Raw genomic sequence first — 18,594 nt, 5'->3', positions numbered from 1 at the left:
TACTCAGGTTTGCCGTCATTCTGCACGGCGGTGTTTTCCTTTGCACGTTTTATTGTACACTTCGGTGCCTTTTCATGCTGCTTCGGCAACAACGGTTCCCATGGTTCCGCTCCCTGGGGTTAGCCTCCTCTTCTGGATGCTCTTCTTGTTGGGGGTCTTGTCTGTCCTGTTCATGTAATAAACAGTTCCTTTCTTCTGTGGGGGTGCATTTCTCCTCCCGGTCGGAGGTGGTGGTTCTGGGGATCTGATGTTGTTCTCCACAGCTCTGCATGCACTTATTCACAGTTCCTATAGGCACCTTTGGTGCCTCAGATGATACACCCTTCTTTTTTCCTTCGGTTGTCACCCTTAGCAGTGTCTGGTGTGCCTGCGGGACAGTTCCTCTTCTGAGGGTCGTCCCGGGTGCTGCGCCCTGCACCTCTGTTTCCCTTTGGGTGTATTCCTTCCCTTGGCCTTACAGTTGCCTTGTTGGGCAGTCCAGTACTCATCTTAACTACATTTTCTAGTGACTGGGTTTTGCACTTGGCGTGTCTTATGTTTCACGCCAGTGCTTCTAGGACATTTCTCAGTTCCTGCCTCTTGCCCTTAACCTCGCCCACCGGGTAGGCTCGGATTATGTCACTCCATATTGTCCGTTAGATTTTGGTTGGTGCCAACTTAGCGCACCATTGGGCTCTGGGAGTAGTTCTTCTTCCTTCATTATGAGCTATCTCTTCCATTCTAGGATAGGGCATAGTGCCGTTATTCCATCCCGTATTCACACAGGTGTGGTCTCGCGCCCTTTGGGATGTCTTGTGATGCCTTTGGCTCCCACTGTCTTTTGCTCTTCCGAGCTGCTTGGTCTGCTGATTGGCTGCTCTGCCACAGCTTTCCTTATTGTCTGTCACCCTGTTGCCGGCTCAGTGCTCTCGGGCACTTTTTGTTGTTCTGTCGCAGACCCACCTCCCCCCCTTGGGGTATGGCTGTGGTATCTATTATCTATTCTAAGTTAAGGAATCTGCTGCTAGATGTCTCTATCAGATGTACGAGTTACTTACCTTCGGTAATGATGTATCTGATAGAGACGTTGTCTAGCTGCAGATTCCTTAACACCCACCCATCCTCCCCGTTCTGCAAGGACCTTTCCAGGTGGGGCTCTCCTCCATGCCCCATTTCAGTTCGCGCTGGTCTCCATCCAGGGTTATCAAGTTAGTGGGAGCCTCTCAGACTTTGCCTTCTGCAGCCGCCTCCCTCTGGGTGGCTTCTGTTCCGATGGAGTGGTGCTTTTCGCTTCGTCTTCACAGGGGATTTATTTTTCCCTTTCTCTGTATTCCTCCACTCTGGTCCTTCCAGTGTGGGGTCTTCTCCTATTCTTTCCCTCCCTCCCGCCTCCTCCTTCGGTTTAGGGTTTCTTGTCTCCTCTGCGGTCTCCTTCCTTGGGATCTGTCGGACTTTGCCTCGGCCCTTCGATCTCTATAGGGGGAAGCGCCATTCCTTGTAATGTCATCTCACAGTGGATTGTTGCTCTTCCTGTGCTCCACCCTTGTTGGCCAGCATGGTTCTGCATTGTAATGGCAGTCTTTCTGTTGTCTGTCGGGATATTCTTCCCCTGTTACTTAGTCTCTGGGGAGGGTCTCCACTTTGCTTTGCGGGGTTGTTTCTCAGAGCGATGCTCTGCCTTTACTTCTTGGTCTATTGGTATACAGTGTCTGACACTGTCCTTTATGATGTTGTTATGCATCATCCAAACTCTTTGTTTTAAGGATTTTTCCTTCTTCGCATACTGTTCCCATACTTTAACAGTTTTGTTGGTGACTCTGCTTTGTGCCATGGAAAAGTTTCTCCGAAGAAAACTGGCGTCAGCGTGCCGGGAGGGACTTATATGACCTCGCTAACGTCACGTCCGTGGACAACGTCAGGGCGGGATCATGTGGCGCCGTCCCCCGGTGCGCAGAGGTGCTGCTGTAAAAAATCCGGATTCAGTCTGACGCCTGGGGATAATTCTAAGTTAAGGAATCTGCTGCTAGACAACGTCTCGACCAGATACTCATTACCGAAGGTAAGTAACTTGTACATTTTGTCTAGTTTTCTATTTAGTACGTCTACCACTAGCTTCACACAATCCCCAGTTTTGTTGTTATAGAAGTTAACTAAAAGCCATAGTCTATCATCTAAACCTTCCAGTAAGAGCATGCGGAAATATTTGTTCTGGGATACGACCATTCTTAGTTGCAGGGGGAAGGTGTTAGATATTAGGGTTAATAGTCCTTCCTTCGCTCTACCTGACACTGCAGCAGCTGTGTGAAAAGACCGGTAACCTGAAACAAAGGTGGGCTCCATAGCCCATGTTTCCCGAAAGCAGATGACCTCCAGGGGATGCCAAAGTTTGTGCCACTGGACATTGCCTAGTTTGGGGTAATTTCTGCCACATTCCAGGAAGCTAATTTGGCCTTACTAGTACTGGCCATACTCAGAGATTGGGGACACGGCGGGCTCTCCTGTATTGTAGGGACTGGGTTATCTTGAAAGTTGGTAATCTCAGTAAGAGGATGGGTAACTGGGTTTAGTCAGTTGCAGGTTTCCAGATCTGAGAGGACGGCAAATCTGTTGTGAAGCCCCATCCCCACAATGCTAATATAGCTCCCTCTGGGACTGGATTGAGGGTCTGATCTTTGCCTCAGACCACTGCCCTGTGTTGGGCCCTGCATGTAAAAATCTTCCAGGGGTAAGGGTATGATCTGAGAACTCCTGGCTGACGTTGTATGGCTGTTGTTTAGAAGGTAATTAACTACATATACATTGTTGAAATTTACCACCACACAGTCATCGTCAATAGATTTAATAGAGCTGCCCACCCATCCCATTCTCTGGGCCATGATAATTTCGCTTAACAGAGATGACTTTCAAGCAGCAGACCAAAAAGGTGATCTAGACAGAGGTGTGTCAGAAAGTATTTACTACTCTTAAGGAAGCCAAATGCACAGCAACAGTGCTTAAGATCCCTTATTTTTCCAAGGCAACCGTAGTGTAGATGCTTGAGAGCATGGTATTGGGGCTGTGATATCAGAGCTAAATGATGAGGGCTTTAATTACGCTGTAGCCTTCATCAGCAGGAGACTACTTCCCAGGGAATAGAGTGCATTTCTATAGAAAGGGAAGCTTTTGCAGTGATCTGGGTGCTGATGAAGTCGAGTTCACACTTGTTTGGGGCCTGATTCTGCTTTCAGATAGACCACATACCCCTCTGATGGCTAATGAAGATGAGGGGTGAGAATTCCATACAGATGAGGTGGTCCGATTCCCTACAAGAATGGACTTTACAGCGGAACATTACCCTTGGACTGACCGTGCCAATGCTGGTGGTCTTTCCAGAATTTTCCGCCTTAGCAATGAGAACTTCCATGAGGGAAGGTAGTTCTCCCAGGCTTCTTCTGGGGGGATACAGGGGATAGCTTACATACTTGTCATGGTTTTCCCCTAGACATTTTGCCTTCATTCCCTAATTTTATCTGAACTTGTTTTTGTTGGCATTATGACTGAGTGCACTTTCCCCTTGCTAACCAGTGGCAAAGTGCTTGTACTCTCTCCTTGAAATATGTTAAAATTGGCATACATCCCACTGGCACATTTAATTTACGGATAAAGGCCTTGTAAATAGTTGTGCATGTACCAATGCCAGTAAATTAAAAGCTACTAGTGGGCAGCAGCATTGGGCAACCCACTCAATGTAGCACTGCAAAACATGTCTTAGGCTTACCACTGCAGCCTGTAGGGAAGGTTAAAACGGTTGTCAGTCCTAAACCTTGTTTTTTAATACTTAGAAGTCACCCCTAGGGTATGCCCTAACCACCTCTAATGCAGGGTGCATGGTATTTAAAAAGTAGGACATGCGGTTTTATGATATATATGTCCCAGTACAGAAAAACACCTAAAGTTGTTCTTCACTGACCGGCAGTAAAAAACTCCTAAAGTCGTTTTTTACTGAAATAAGGCTATAACTCCCATAGACTAACACTGGGTAACCTTACCACACTTAATAAGTGATAAGTTCTGTTTAGGACCAGAGAAACACTGTTTACACTTAAATGAATTTTAATTTGAAATCCTTTTTGAAGGTCAGGTTGGATGTTAAGTTACAATTTTGAAAATGATACTTTTAGAAAGTTGGCATTTCTCTGCTCAAACCAACTGTACCTTTCTGCCAGTATAATGGATCACGTTCCGGTAAATGGTTCTCCTGTTGTGGGTTGTGTATTGCTTCCAGACATTGAGACGAAAGAGGCCTAGGGGAGGAGAGGGTCTTCCTGACAGGATGGCTGTGGGGGAGTGTGCCCTGCCCTGATTGCACTTCAAAGGACCCTGCACCAGCACAAACATAGAAACTTGACACCAGGCCTCCCCTTGCCTTTGTCAACCTCAACATTTTGGAGCCAGGTTCAGGGGAAGGGCAAAGAATTCAGCAGAACTCATTTTGGGGATGGGCTAGGGAATTTCCCTACACGAAGGCTGGCACCAAGTATAATAGCGAAACCCTCAGAACCTCTCATAAAGATACTCCTGGACTTGTGGAAGATTCAGTAGAAAGACTGCTCTGCTGTCTGAAAAAGGAACACTGGACCTAATTGCCTTAAACCTTGGCCTCCCAGAAGTGACTCCAAGGGACAGTTGGATAACCTCCTTTTTGAGCTACAGGGAAACAACAAGCTTCCAGAGGCCTTCCCTGTTTTACAGCTGACCAGACCCAGCTGGACCTGACCTGGTGCACTCTACCGGCCTCTGTAGGATTGATTCCTGACCCCTCGCCCACCCCCAAGTGAAATCTCCAATGTCCTGGACCCTTGGGTCGAGTTAAAGTCTACTTCTGCTGACACAACTGATCCAACACAGTGCGGCACAGGTCGACACAGAACCTCGTGTTGATGCACCTCACAGCTACTGAACAGTGTTTTCACCAAAACTAATGCAGCACAATGCAGACAGGTGTAGGACACCACATCACAGCACCTTACAGCTCCTGATCTGCTGCTTTAATGGAATTCATGCAGTGCAGCACAGAACAATGCAGAACCTCACATTGCAGTACCTAGCTGCTCTTGTTCAGCATCCTCACCAGAACCAATACAGCGCAGTTCAGACCAATTCAGGACCTCATATCACAGCACCAAGGAGAAAAAGAAAGAAATTCCAGAGGGCTGAACTTGGTCTTGGTTTTGTATCTGGCCTTCGATCTGAAATTAACACGAACTTGTGACTTTGTCACAGTCCAGCGCGACTAGATAACATGATTGGTCTTTTTTGATTTTTGGAGCCGTTGTCACTAGAAACTTTAAAACGTATAACTCTGGATCTACCGATTGGATTTTTACTATTTTGGTGCTGTTTCACTTGTTATAAGTTACTCTATTAGTCTGAATTAGTTTAAGATTTTTTTAATGTTGTGTTTTTAAATGATTACTGTTTGAATGCTGCACAAATACTTCACGCATTTCCTCTAAGTTCAGCCTTGCTGTTTTTGTGCCAAGCTTCATCCATTCAGAACGCTGTGAGACAGGAATGATCCTGAGCAGGACAAACACAAGAATCGGAGTCTGTTCCCAGTAGTAGTCCAGGAAAGCTGTGACTGGTACAGCTTTCCGATTGTCCTGCTGGCAATGGATATGAATTTGCAAAACTCATAAATCTACGTCTGTACATAAGATATGTCTGCATTTCAGAGAATTTTATGTTTTGAATGTTTACAAAACAATAATTTTAGAGTCATTTGTAAAACATTTAAAACATTGTTAAATACTATCCAGAACGTCTACCTACCATATCTTTTTGGCCAGGTGGTGCACTGGTCCCACAGTAGAGGCATTCATGGGGGAATATGTTTATATTGGAGTCCGAACACTGATATTATCTAGTGAGAGGCATGTACTATGGCGTCGGGTTTAGGTATGCAGAAAATAAAGACTTTACTGACATTAAATAGCTACTTTTTACTTACTGTTTTTTCTCGTCGTTTCTTCCCATAATTTGAAAATATAATGTTTCCCATCTGTTCTGGCTGATAAATATTGTTGGATAGCAGCAATTTGATTAGAAACTAAGGAGCCCATTATGATATCAGGCGGATCGCCTCCGCCCCCCAAATTGTCCCTGGTTCACTCCCTGCCGTATTAGCATGGCGAAGGTCACCGCAGCAAACGGAAAGACCATCCGCCGCTTTTCCGCCGGTTGGATTGCCGGCTAGGCGGAAAAGGGACACAATATGGTGGCAGTGCCTTGCAGGCACAGCCATCCATATTAGTATGCCTGCGGTGGAATGCCTTTCCATGTGGGAGACTCCGCCATGGAAAGGCATTCGGTGAAAACTTTGGGGGCCCATTGCGGGCCCCCGGGGGGGTGGATTGGTGGTGGGCTGCACTTTGGGGGTACCCATGGTACCCCCCTTCATTGGCATACACAAGGTGATAGGTACCGCGTGGTGCCCGTCATGTTGTGCATGCCAATGCACAACATGCATATTTAACAACGTGGCGGGTGCTGCTCATAGCACCGCCCGCCACAATGTTAAATATGCAGGATGCGACCGCCAGGGTGGCGGTCGCATCCTATTGGGCACAGCGGGACCGCCACTCCTCTGGTCGTCGATCCCGTTTACCGTTACTGTGGCAGGCAGACTTTGTCCGCCCGCCATCGTAATGGACCCCTAAGTAAGCAAAGGCAGTTGTTATTTATATGCTTCAAAATTTCAAACTGATTCGGTAAAAGCATGTATATGTTATTAATCACTTCACAGGTCTATTTGTGGAAGAAAGGAATTTAACAATTTTAGGCTCTGGGTTTGCTGACAGCACGGTAAATGACAACACATCAGTATTCATTGGCCCAGTCAGATGCCCAGTCATCTCTGTAACTGGTAAGTTTATTCATGAAAAGCCAAAATTTTAACGCTCTTCCATGTGATTTGATTAAAGGGTGGCCTTCAAATGTATATTATGGAAGAAAGTAAGAATATTGGAATGGGAATTGAATGTTATCTTTTTTAACATTCATAGGCATTAGTTGATTGATTGTGAGGGCAAGGCAAGTGCTTCAGTTGAATATGCTTAAATGAACAAACAAGCCGAAACAATTGTGAATTAGCTGACCGGATCAATTCTTGCCCTTAGTCTTGACCTTCTGTTTGCATTTATTTCAGAGATAAAAACAAGTGGCTAAACAGTCACACAGCCATAGGAGAGTTTTGAAAATTGTTTGATTGATCATATATTATAACAATAAAATTATAATACAAACAATGATGGTATATGTCATGAACTATGGAATCATCACTAAAAAGATGAGTACAGAAAGGAATATTTATGCTGAGGTATTAATATTGATGTCCTTGCATTCTGTGAATTTTGGCAAGCCAGCATGAATGGGAGAATACCCACAATTCCCAGTGCAGGCTTGAATTGTCCAACAGACAGTAGGGAAGGCAAAATCATGCTGGATGCCACCATGTGTTGAGGGTCAATATTGACAGCACCCATTGAGGATCACCGTGTATAAGGCTATGTCATTGCTCCCAGAAAATGCGTCCAATCCTGGCATTTCAGAAGTTAAGAGATTATTTCTTACAGATCTAGTAGCAAAGTGGGATGAGTCATCCATTCCAGGAATCTGTGTTTGACCTCATGTAACAGATTTATATCTTGGTGCTCTTCTTTCTGAGTTTGAGGTTGATAGCACGGGCACCACTGATTTGGGAGACAATAGATATCTGCTATTCAGCACCAAGAGGATTCAGGGGATTAATTTGCACATTACAAATAGACATTAAAACAGAACAAGTGGTTGCATGAAAAAAGTGCCTGAAGGAAGGGTGACTATTTTAATGGCTCAGTTATGTCAGTGGACTAGCCAGTTGAGTTTCTTGTAAGTCACTCTAGAAATTGTACTAAGTCATACATATCAATGCCTTAAGAGAGTAACCGACCACATAGTCTACAAAATTCTTCTGTGGATCTTTGATTTTTTTAGCTCTCATTGTGACCCCATTGACAGCAGTAGAAAAAACAAAGGTCTGACGTGAAGCAACACAAGCAATTGAAACAATGGCAGACTAATAAGAAAGCAACTTGTGCACACACTATACAGCAAGAAGTTCCATGCCCTACTCACCCGGTACCTGCTGTCGTTAGGTACCACTGTCCAGCAGTTTACAAGAGTTTAAAGCAATTGGATGGGCACACCAGTTGGAGTCCAGTAACGAGCCCAATGTCTGTAATCAAAGATCAACTATTTAATTTCTATTTCTTCTGTCATGAATCCAAATACAAAACAACATCCAGCCAATGCATTTCGTTCCAATAAAATTAGAACTTTATCAGGGCCTGACAGTGTAGAGCGTTATTTTGTCCAATTATGTATAAAAGGAATATGTGAAACTCCATGGGCTGGATCATCAATCTGCAAGATAATGCGTTCACAGTTTACAAGACTAGGTAAAGCCTCATTGGCATAACATTGACAGACTGCAAGTAGACTTATCAAGGTACCTGTAGCATTACCTAGTATTGTAAACTGTGATCGCATGATCGAGGAGATTGATGATACCAGCACATTTCCGCTTACATGTATATCTTTAATATGGATGGAGTTACACATATTCATTTTATATATAATTGGACAAAATAGCATTCTACACTGTGAAGCCCTGGTGACATTCTAATTCTATTGGAACAAAACTCATTGGCTGGATGTTGTTTTGGATTTGGATTCATGAAGGAAAAATTCGAAAATAAATAGTTGATCTTTGATCACAGACATTGGACTCGTTATTGGACTCCAAATGGTGCACCCATCTAATTGTTTTCGTCTGACATGAAGGAAAACTCTCCCCTCCCAATGCAAACTGGGCTGAGAAAAGCAAAAGTATCCGGAGATCAAAACCCATTTGAAGTCTATTTCAAAGATGGGTATTGAGGATAGGAAAATTATTCCGCATCTGTCCATGAAATAATGTTTCAGATATACCATAAAGAAAATGTGTGTCATTGAATATTACGTCAATGACACACATTATTATCTTCTTTATCAGCAGATGAAGTGGCACTAAACCCCAACAGGGACGGCAGATGTTCACAGCCCACCCTGTGCCTCCAATTGTCACAGCCATTTCTCCATCCATACACAAAGCTTGCACATCATCACTTTTCACACAGACTACAGAAGCACAGAATAGAAATACATCAAAGATAATATGCCACAGTAGAGCACTATCATTATACAAAGATCAGCTGCTAGGTGAACCTGCCTACACCTAGCTATGCTCTCTGCCATGAAGTTTCCAGTAGTTTTCATATTTATTTCTTATTATAGAAACTGTCCAGAAATTAGTGTTAGTATGGATCCTCACCTTATTATATTACATTGTTAATTAGCCACTCTCAACTGTCTTGATGAACGTATTATTCATGCAATAAAGACTACTGTGTAATTGAAAGAATTAATACATTGTATTTGTCTGGTTAATCAGGTACATCCAACTTTAAATCATTTAGTATGCACATTATCCTCACCTTGCAAAAGCCCTGCATATGTATCACAAAACCAATCAATTTCTCAAGATTCAGTGACTTTTAAGTGAAAAATGTACTTGCAAATTGAAATAAATATAAGAATATGTTGTTACTGTTAATCACTTAATTGTTTTTTAGAATTGTAACACTTAGTAACATCATTATTGGTTACATCAAGATTCACTTCACGTTTAATTTGCTTTAAAAATATGCTTTTCTGTTGAGATCTTGATTTTACACATAGAAAAAAATATTTCAAGCATTTCTAGACAATAATTGCAAAGTTATATCGATAACACAATGAAACTGAAGCAAACTTTTGTGTTACTTTTCCCATGTTAAAAATGACAAAAAAGTGGCGCAAGGGATTTGCAAATAAGCCACTAAAAATATCTGAGTACTCATTTGTTGGACCTGTTTATATAGGAAATAATGTAAATATTTGTCTATATTTAAACTTTAATTGATTGTGTCAAGAGTAAGTATCCAAGAATCTTCTTTTTCCAAGGAATAATTCTCTATTTCACTCTATTCTATTTTGGATACAGAAATATTCCCACTCATTCAAATTTGATCTTTTTGCGTCAATCAATAATGTTTGTTGTAGTGCTTAGCTACAGGGTATTTCTTATTACTATTTTTAATCAGAAACAAGATGATATTATTCTAACATTTACACTTTTTCCCTCCAAAAGACAATGAAATTGTCTGCCGGATACTTAGTGGAAGGGCTGGTTCCTTTCCCGTAGTTGTTTACATCGCCGAGCGTGGTTTGGCACAGATGGAGTCAAATGAAACAGCCTATTTCACATACAAGATTCATGTCTCCAATATTTCACCAAATAGAGGACAGCCTGCAGGTAAAATTAGAAACATACATCAGTGCTTATAAAACTGCGTCCGTAGTCATGAATTTTTGAATTTTAGAACCGTATTGGGATGCACTGTGAATTCTCAATTGTAAAATGTACAAAAAATTACTGTAGCACTTTCCCAAGAGCTTTGATTGTCTGGCCTGCGTGTTTGATTGGAGAGATGTGGTTGTATTATGACATATGGGAAGAACTGGGCATGGTGTACAAGATTCCGACACATGGTCTTCTCATGTTATAGTTGAATTGACAAAACTTGTGCAAATGTTTATAGGTGTAAGTGTGATGAGTTGGACAAGCTTCAAATAGCATTAATTCTGCTTACTTGATCAATGAATTATTGCCTGGTTAGTGTGCTTTTCATTTCCTATTAGTGAAGTATCACAACTCATTGGGGTAACCTAACTTTGTAGCACCAAAATACGTATGTTGAAAAGGCAAATTTTAAACAATAGGTTTCACTGCCTTTTGACAGACGAGGGCAGAGAGCCAATCTCCACACATCAAGGCTTTGATATGCCATGGGCTGCAGATGAAAAGTTTCAGTTATGCCATTTAAATTGCCTTAAGTTTCATACATGTCTCTGCAAAATAGGGCATCTAAGATAGATCAAATGCCTTGGCTTGTAAATTCTGTAGGGCAAGACCACCACCATTGATTAAAGAAAATGGAAGAGATATGGCTGAATTATTGTAAATGCCCCACAAAACATCATATTGGATTGAAAACAGCGTTATAAAAAGCATGAGTTGTTTGTAGTAAGTACATCACTGAAACTGACGTTTCCACCATCCACCCTTAAAATATCGTACACATATTCAGCATGTATGGGTTCATAATCAGCAAGTGATATAATATTTGCAGTGAAAACTAAAGAATAAGGGCCATATGTATCATTCAAAATTGCGATCGCGAACGCCAAAATTCGCATTTAAGGAATCGCAAATTGCGATCCCTTAAATGCAATGTAAGAGGCCCAGAAAAAATGCAATTTGGTCTTAAGGAATCGCAAGTTACCACCAACTTCAAGTTGGTGGTAGTTTGCGATTTCTTTGAAAAATGCACTTTTTTGCATTTTTCAAAGTGCCATGTGGCACAAATACATGCCCTTAGGGCATGTATGTGTGCCACATGTGCACACATGTACATTTCAGCGGTGCAACAGAGTATCCTTTTGATACCCTGGCACCCTTGAAATTGCATTCTCAATTTGCGATTCTCTAATTGAGAATTGCAAATTGAGAATGTCTTCCCATTCATTCCTAAGGGCCTCTAGGCCCATAGGAATGATTGGGGAGGTATTCCTTAATTGTGAATTGCAATTTGCGATTCACAATTAAGGAGTATGTAGGATTAACAAAATTATTTGCAAATCCTACATACAGAGCATTTTGCGATTCTCAAATAACGATTCTCAAAAAATCACTATTTGAAAATCGCAAAACCAAAGTTTCATACATATGGCCCTAAAACACTAAACCATGAATAGGTGAAGACAAGCAATTCAGTTTTTGTAAGTATTTTAGTTTTAAGGAATTGAGGGAAACTAGTATTTTATGACCATGAAGCAGTCCTTGCAGTGGTGAACGTCAATTGTCCAATAATGGCACCAACAAACGGGGTTAGTATCTTATGTCTTAACCGTACTGGTGAATGGAGAGGCTTAATTCCAGCACCAAATCCTCCAGCTGTTCCATTTACATATAAAATTGGAATGGAAACAGGATTGGCCCCTGCAATGCTCTGCTCCTCATGTGAGGATGGTCTAGCCTGTAGTTCCCTTTCTGGATGAACACAGAACAGAGAGGAAATACGAAAAACACTCCTCAACACAGCCCCCAATTACAGAGCATGTAGATAAAATGGCAAAGTTATCCATGATTAACTTTGTCAAACACTGCAAAGTGTTTAAGAAGTAAAAGCAATGAGGCATCTACACTATAGTATTTGATAATCATCACACCAAGAATTGAAGCTGTCATGGTGTCACTTTCAGGCTGGCACTTCATTTTTTAAATCTAACAGTGATGCAGATACCCTAATTCTATGTTAACTCTAACAAGTAACTTATACATTTATTTGGACAAAGGATCTTTCAAATAGGATTAAAAGCCATCCACACATTAAATATTAAAATTATGCGATAGGGAAATATAACATTAGTACACTTACTACCTTTATTCAGGGAAGTTAAAAAGCGACCAAGAGCTAATGCAACATCCGTAAATCTCAATCCAACAATTACTAATTAGGCACTATAACTAGTCAAGGTTCTGTATGTAATAAAAAGGGATGAACAAATCTGATGATGAGGTGATAAAGAGAAAAGAGAATCAAGTAAAGGAGCAGGTACATTTTAGTGTAAGATGGTACCATCGTATTCCACCTGAAAGTTTAAATTTAGATGCAGCTGAGGGTTTAAAACATAAGGAATTCAACCCTATCTTAAATTTGAAAACAGCTGTATTCATATTTGTAGTTGAGAACTGTGAACTATATTGAAACGGATAATCTGTGCCCTAGGTATTCATAGTTAAGAAAATGGATTACTTTAAATCTAGGTAGGTTACGGACGGTGGCCTCTGATAATGCCTGATATGTTTTTTTCATTTACATATTAAAACTGCTATTTTCAGTAAAATTTGTTAATGTTGGGTTTAAAAAGATGCGCTCAGTCAGCAAACAGAGAAACATGGTAATTCAAAATTTGGAGTCGGTATTTAGGCATAAGGGTATGCACATCTATAGTTTGGTGTGCTAGTGCCTGTTGTCTGCAATGTAGGTGCATTCAATTACACACAGAAATAAGAAACTAAAAGGAATACATAAAAATATAAAACAACTTCAATTCAGTACAATACATATATTTGGCTGTGAGAAGTAGTTTAATATATAATGTCATAAAGTGCAAAATACTATGCTGCAATACAAAGATAAATGATCATAATTAGGGGTGTGCAAAATTTACTTTTTACTAATTACATGAAATTTCAGCACAATTATGTGGATTTACGTGAAAAGCAAAACTGGCATTTGGTGCTGAAATTTAGTTTGAAATATTTACTCGTGTCCATTTAGGACATAAGGATGCATTGTGTGCAAAAAAACGTGTAAAAACAACACCATGAACAACAGCCTCTTGCACTCTGACACTTGTAACGGAGCATTCACAGTAACTTTTTATTGCAAACAGCATGTAAATATGTAATGTGGTGTTATAGCGTAATTTTAGGAATTTCAAGTACAAAAGTGACATGAAATTACCGAAATTGCACATTTTAAACTGTTGTAACGCAAATATCGTCCAGGCTGAGTTATAATAGTAATAATAAATTTTAGATGATATTGTCATGGTGCTTTTCTGTTCATTTTGATAGAATGTTGATCCTACTGCTTCTTCTGTTTATTAATGATAAAACGTAAAACATAAGACTGAATTACGAGTGAAAATAAGTAACTAAATAAAAAACAACCACATGGAAGTTGAATGGACACTCAATCATGTAATACACAAACAATTAGATAAATGGGCCCAAAATGTGGCCAAACTTTCAGAGGCACCTTCTTTGTGTTACACTACCAGCTAATTTATCATCCAAAGAGATAACACATTTTAAGTGCGACTTCACCCAACATGAGTCCCAGAAGTTTTACAAATGTATATGGTGTTTTATAAAAGAAAAAAAAAACATTAAATATGAATGGCAAATCAAGAAGGTTTGAAAGTCTTATGCACCCCCTGCAGTATCTTGTAGAAACTTTGAAATTACCTTCAACATGTTATGACTTATAAAGAACTTGTTTTTTAATTAGGGGGAACTCTGTTGACAATTACTGGTACTGGCTTTGATGAACAATCTAAAATATCTGTGAATGGCAACTCCTGCAATGTTGTTAGAAGCTCATTGACTGAAATACAATGCAGAACTCCACCAGTAAGTGAATATTTTTTTGTCCTGATATATGAGTTGTAGCATACTTTTTCATTATGCATCAATGTATGACTCTGTAATGACATTTTAGCAAATATTTACTCCACAAAGGATGGTGAGGATAATTTGGTTTTGATTTTCACAGGAACACAAATGTGCACATGTTTATTACACGGGCGGCTGATCCATGTGGGCAGAGGAGTGTTGCCCCACTGCTTTTTCGCAGTGCGAAAAGAAGAAACATAAAATGGTATTATAAATACCATTTTATGTTTCTGCTTCTCGCACTGCGAGAAAGCAGAAGGGTTTGGTTAGCGGAGAGCAAGTGGGTGGGCCTTCTCCAGTGCAGGAAAGGAGTGGGTTGTCCACACTGTGGGTGCTGACTGCTGTGAGTCAGATGCACTCTCCCTTTTCTCCATGTAGGCTGCATGCAGCCTACATGGAGAAAACGACCTCCTCGAAGACGCCTGGGTGGACGGCGTCCCAGCCAATCACAACTCTGACATTGTAGTATTGTGATGGCTTAGGGGAGGGGAGGGAGGCTGCCTGCTTCCTGTGAGGAGCAAGGACGACACAGGACTGAATCTGGCCAGCAAAGGTAAGTTAACTTTTTATTTATATTTAAAATTACCCCTCCCCCCAGGCGACCGATTCCCCGCGCGACCTCCCGCCTCCCTACCTGCGAGTCATACCGGCCGTGATTTGTTGATTAGTCATAAAACATTAGGGTTTGATAAGTATATTACCAAGGTCCTTAAGTATGCACCAGTTCTGCAGATACTAAAGAAATATAATGAGAGTGGGAAAACTAATGTCAACCCTTCAACCTGGATGGTCACCATGATTTTAAATTTGCTATGTAGCATGTGCTGTTAAGGAAGACGAGGACAGCAGTTTATTCTTCATGCTTTCAATGCATAATACATTAGCTAAGTTCCAATTAGGTGAATTGAAAACAATATGCTTTGACTTGGGCATTATTACCGTACACACTTCACCAGTTAAACCTTTCATTTCTCAATATGTACAATGGCTGAGTCTCAGGGTATATTGAACGATCTAATAGGACTCACCAATTATTTTTGTTTACTCAGGTTTCTTCAGCAGTGTTAGCCATCCCTTCTTCAATTGCTTAATAATTACAGAACTCTGTGGAGCAACATTCTCTTTAGTCTCCTCCTTCATTGGTGGTTGCAGTCCACAGCTTTTTCATAAACAAGCGACTTCTTCAGATATCTAAACTGTGGTATATATTAAAGTTTTCCCTACAGAGAGTGGAACCTACACTAGTATTTTAATGTGCAATGTAAATGTACTCAAAAGTGTGAGAAACCATGTTTGTATTTGTTTTTTAATTTCCACTAAGTTCCACTTCATTGACTGTTCAACCAATTTCCTGGGAACTTCTCTGAAACAAAGCAAAACATGTACTGTACACAAAGACACTTAACCCCTTCGATGCTCATGACGGAACGGTTCCGTCATGAGCATCGGTTGAGCTGTGCTCATGACGGAACCGTTCCGTCATGGCCCCGCCCGCGCTCGAACCCTTCAGCACTGCGGGGGAATCCGCGCAGCGCTGGAGGGGTTAAGCAACTTCCACTTTTGTACGCAATTTATAAATCAAGAGCAGCTTACACCTGTGTATGTTACATTTTTTCCAGGTTAGTGGTTCTTCATGAAACATCAAAGAGTCATATAAATTCTTCAAGTCAGAAATAAATTTACATTTGTAAGCTTGAACTTTAAATCAAAACAGCCTTTGTAACTTGGGTCACTAGTTTTGCCACTGTCTGTAAGGGTCTTGGCAGCTAGAAGCCTCCAGGTTGAATAAACAATACTCAGCATCCCATTTTCACTACATTGCCTTATGCTTACCATGCTATCCTTCCTTCCATCCAGGCAGGCTTCAGTTCTTGTTACCTCAATTAATTAGGTGGGGTGGGCTTGCTTCCTCCATGTCCTTGTCGTTTTGCATATTTAATTTATGAATAACAGGGTATTGAGTTTAATGTATGATATCATATGCAAATTTTTGAAGTAAGTGTTCAATAACTTCAAATTTTAATTTAGAGCGTGAGTATCACATTTTACTTAATGAGTTGCTGTGAGTAGTTTTCCCATTTGCAGAAATGATGATAAAATTGTACATCAACAAAAATATTTCTTCTTTGACTTTATTTTACTTCCCAATTTTTACTTCTAGATTTTTTATATGTTTTCCTCTGCCCTTCATTGTTTTTTTACTTCCCAATATGTATGTTTTAATTTTTAATGTGGTGTTTTCCTTTGTTTGTGGTGTTATAGGAATCCCCCTCTCTCCATCTATCTTTTTTGCCTCTTACTTTTTACCATTGTGTTTCTCAATTAGGTAATCCCCACCTCTTTTATTGTTACTCCCTTTGCTTCCTTTTTTATTTAACCTGTTTTTTCTTGCTTTGTCTCCTTTTCCTTTTCTACTTTCTTTTCTCTTTTACCTACTTTTAATTCCTTACAAGGGGGTAACCATCATACACCCTTTTCCTCCTCCCTCCCTACCACTTGATTTCCTTTTCTCTGATTTCCTTTTGTTTTCCCACTATTGCCTCCTTTTCAAATTCTTGCATTGTCTAAGGGTTAAAGATTTCAAATGATCAGTACACAAAGTATCACTGCATTCAGTAAAATTTGGTCGGCAAATTGTGTCCACTTTTACAGAATGCAATTTTAGTACATGAAGCCCTAACCTTTTTCCAAAGGTTTTACAATCATTACGTTTAGGCTGACTCAGTTCCATATTTCAAGGATATTGATCTGTAATTCTCTAGGTGTAAGCTCTATTCGGAAACTAAAGGCTCCTTGAACTTTCTGTTAAAATCAATTGGAACTGTAGCTGCGAAATCATAGCATTTGGACCGGAAAACTATTTTTTTTAACAACCCTTTGTTTTTCATTTGCAGGGACAATTAGGACCTGCCAGTGTTGCTGTTTTCGTCAATGGATTTAATGTTACTTTAACAGGCCATTTTCTGTATACTTCAGCTACTGATTCTCCAGTAATTACAGATGTAATTCCAAATACAAGCAGTGTCCTGGGTAAGAACCTTTTTAAATAATTATTTGGCTGGTTTAAAAAATGTGTTTACAGATGCTGCTGTTTAAAACATTTTCATCTGCATGTATTGCCCTGTTCTGTCATCAGAACATATTTTATTTACTCTGAACAAAGGAACAGAGAGTCCATTGTCACATACACACACTTAGAAAGGCACAGGGCTCATTACATTGGTGAAATATGACATTGAGCAAACAACTCTAAAGATGAGGAGAAGACAAATGGCGTGAAAGATCCCTAGAATTCCCACCCCAAAGCCTTGAAGGTCAACAGGAGCATCTTTAAATTCTGAAAATTATATATATTAGCTGATCTAATGCTGCATCATTAGTACGTGCCTGGGAAATAAAATGGATAGATGATTGTGAACAATGTATTCAATGTGAAAAAACATTTTGAACAGTGACATATTATTGATTGACTGAATGTGAATCCATTTTTCTTACATTTTACCATATTATCTTCTTGTTTTTTGTCAGTTCTTTTCCTTTTACTGATATAGATCTACCCCCTTCAGCCTAGCATGTTTCATTAAATTCAAAGCTTCACATTAATTTTAGTATTGAGGGGGTCAAATAAGTGTTATGCTGTTCACATTAAGCAGTCCTATGTGAATATTCCAAAGGTGTACTGTGTTTAAAGTTTAATATGCAGGCTTGTTTATTGCATCTGGGCAAATTTTGACAAAACCGGTATGAAGCAGCTACAGAGAAAAAACACTTTACGTCTGGAAACCACGTTATTGATCATCCCTTGATTGCAAAGGGATGTGGTGAAATATTCCCTTTGCTTTGCTACATATAACACCTCTTTAAGGCAGGCCTGCATAGTGCAAGACTGTGACAGTCATATGTACAATGCTGAATGAGGGCTAACATACCCCATGCCAGTATTGCAGGTGCCTGTTCAAGTCATGTCAAATAAACCATAATTAGCATGTTGGGAATGTGAACATAATTCAGTGCATTGATGTGTAATAGCCTTTTAGGGCCAGCGTGAGAAAGTGGTTTGGTAGTTATAATAATCATAATGTCTCTATTCTTGTTAGGACCAGTAAAGGTTTCAGTCATTTAAACCTGAATTCAATCCCTGGTAACTATGGCAGAGAACCTATTGGCTAAACCTTAAAACGTGCAACCCATATTGAAGTACTAAACCAGTT

At 40.3% G+C, this 18,594-nt stretch overlaps 1 protein-coding gene across 1 annotated transcript in view; it reads left to right on the top strand.

Moving 5' to 3' along the window:
* The window catches only part of LOC146830898 (fibrocystin-L-like), a 1,500,901-nt gene that overhangs the window by 685,264 nt on the left and 797,043 nt on the right, over positions 1 to 18,594 (top strand). The window contains exons 30-33 of the mRNA XM_085605087.1: positions 6,764 to 6,883; positions 10,229 to 10,393; positions 14,220 to 14,341; positions 17,278 to 17,413. Coding sequence (XP_085461213.1) covers positions 6,764 to 6,883; positions 10,229 to 10,393; positions 14,220 to 14,341; positions 17,278 to 17,413 — 543 coding nt within the window. The remainder of the gene's footprint in view (positions 1 to 6,763; positions 6,884 to 10,228; positions 10,394 to 14,219; positions 14,342 to 17,277; positions 17,414 to 18,594) is intronic.

Source organism: Triturus cristatus, chromosome 5_1 (genome assembly GCF_964204655.1).
Source record: "Triturus cristatus chromosome 5_1, aTriCri1.1, whole genome shotgun sequence".
NCBI lineage: Eukaryota > Metazoa > Chordata > Amphibia > Caudata > Salamandridae > Triturus > Triturus cristatus.
The sequence above is the reverse complement of the archived record's forward strand: the minus strand, read 5'-3'. Positions and strand labels throughout refer to the sequence as shown.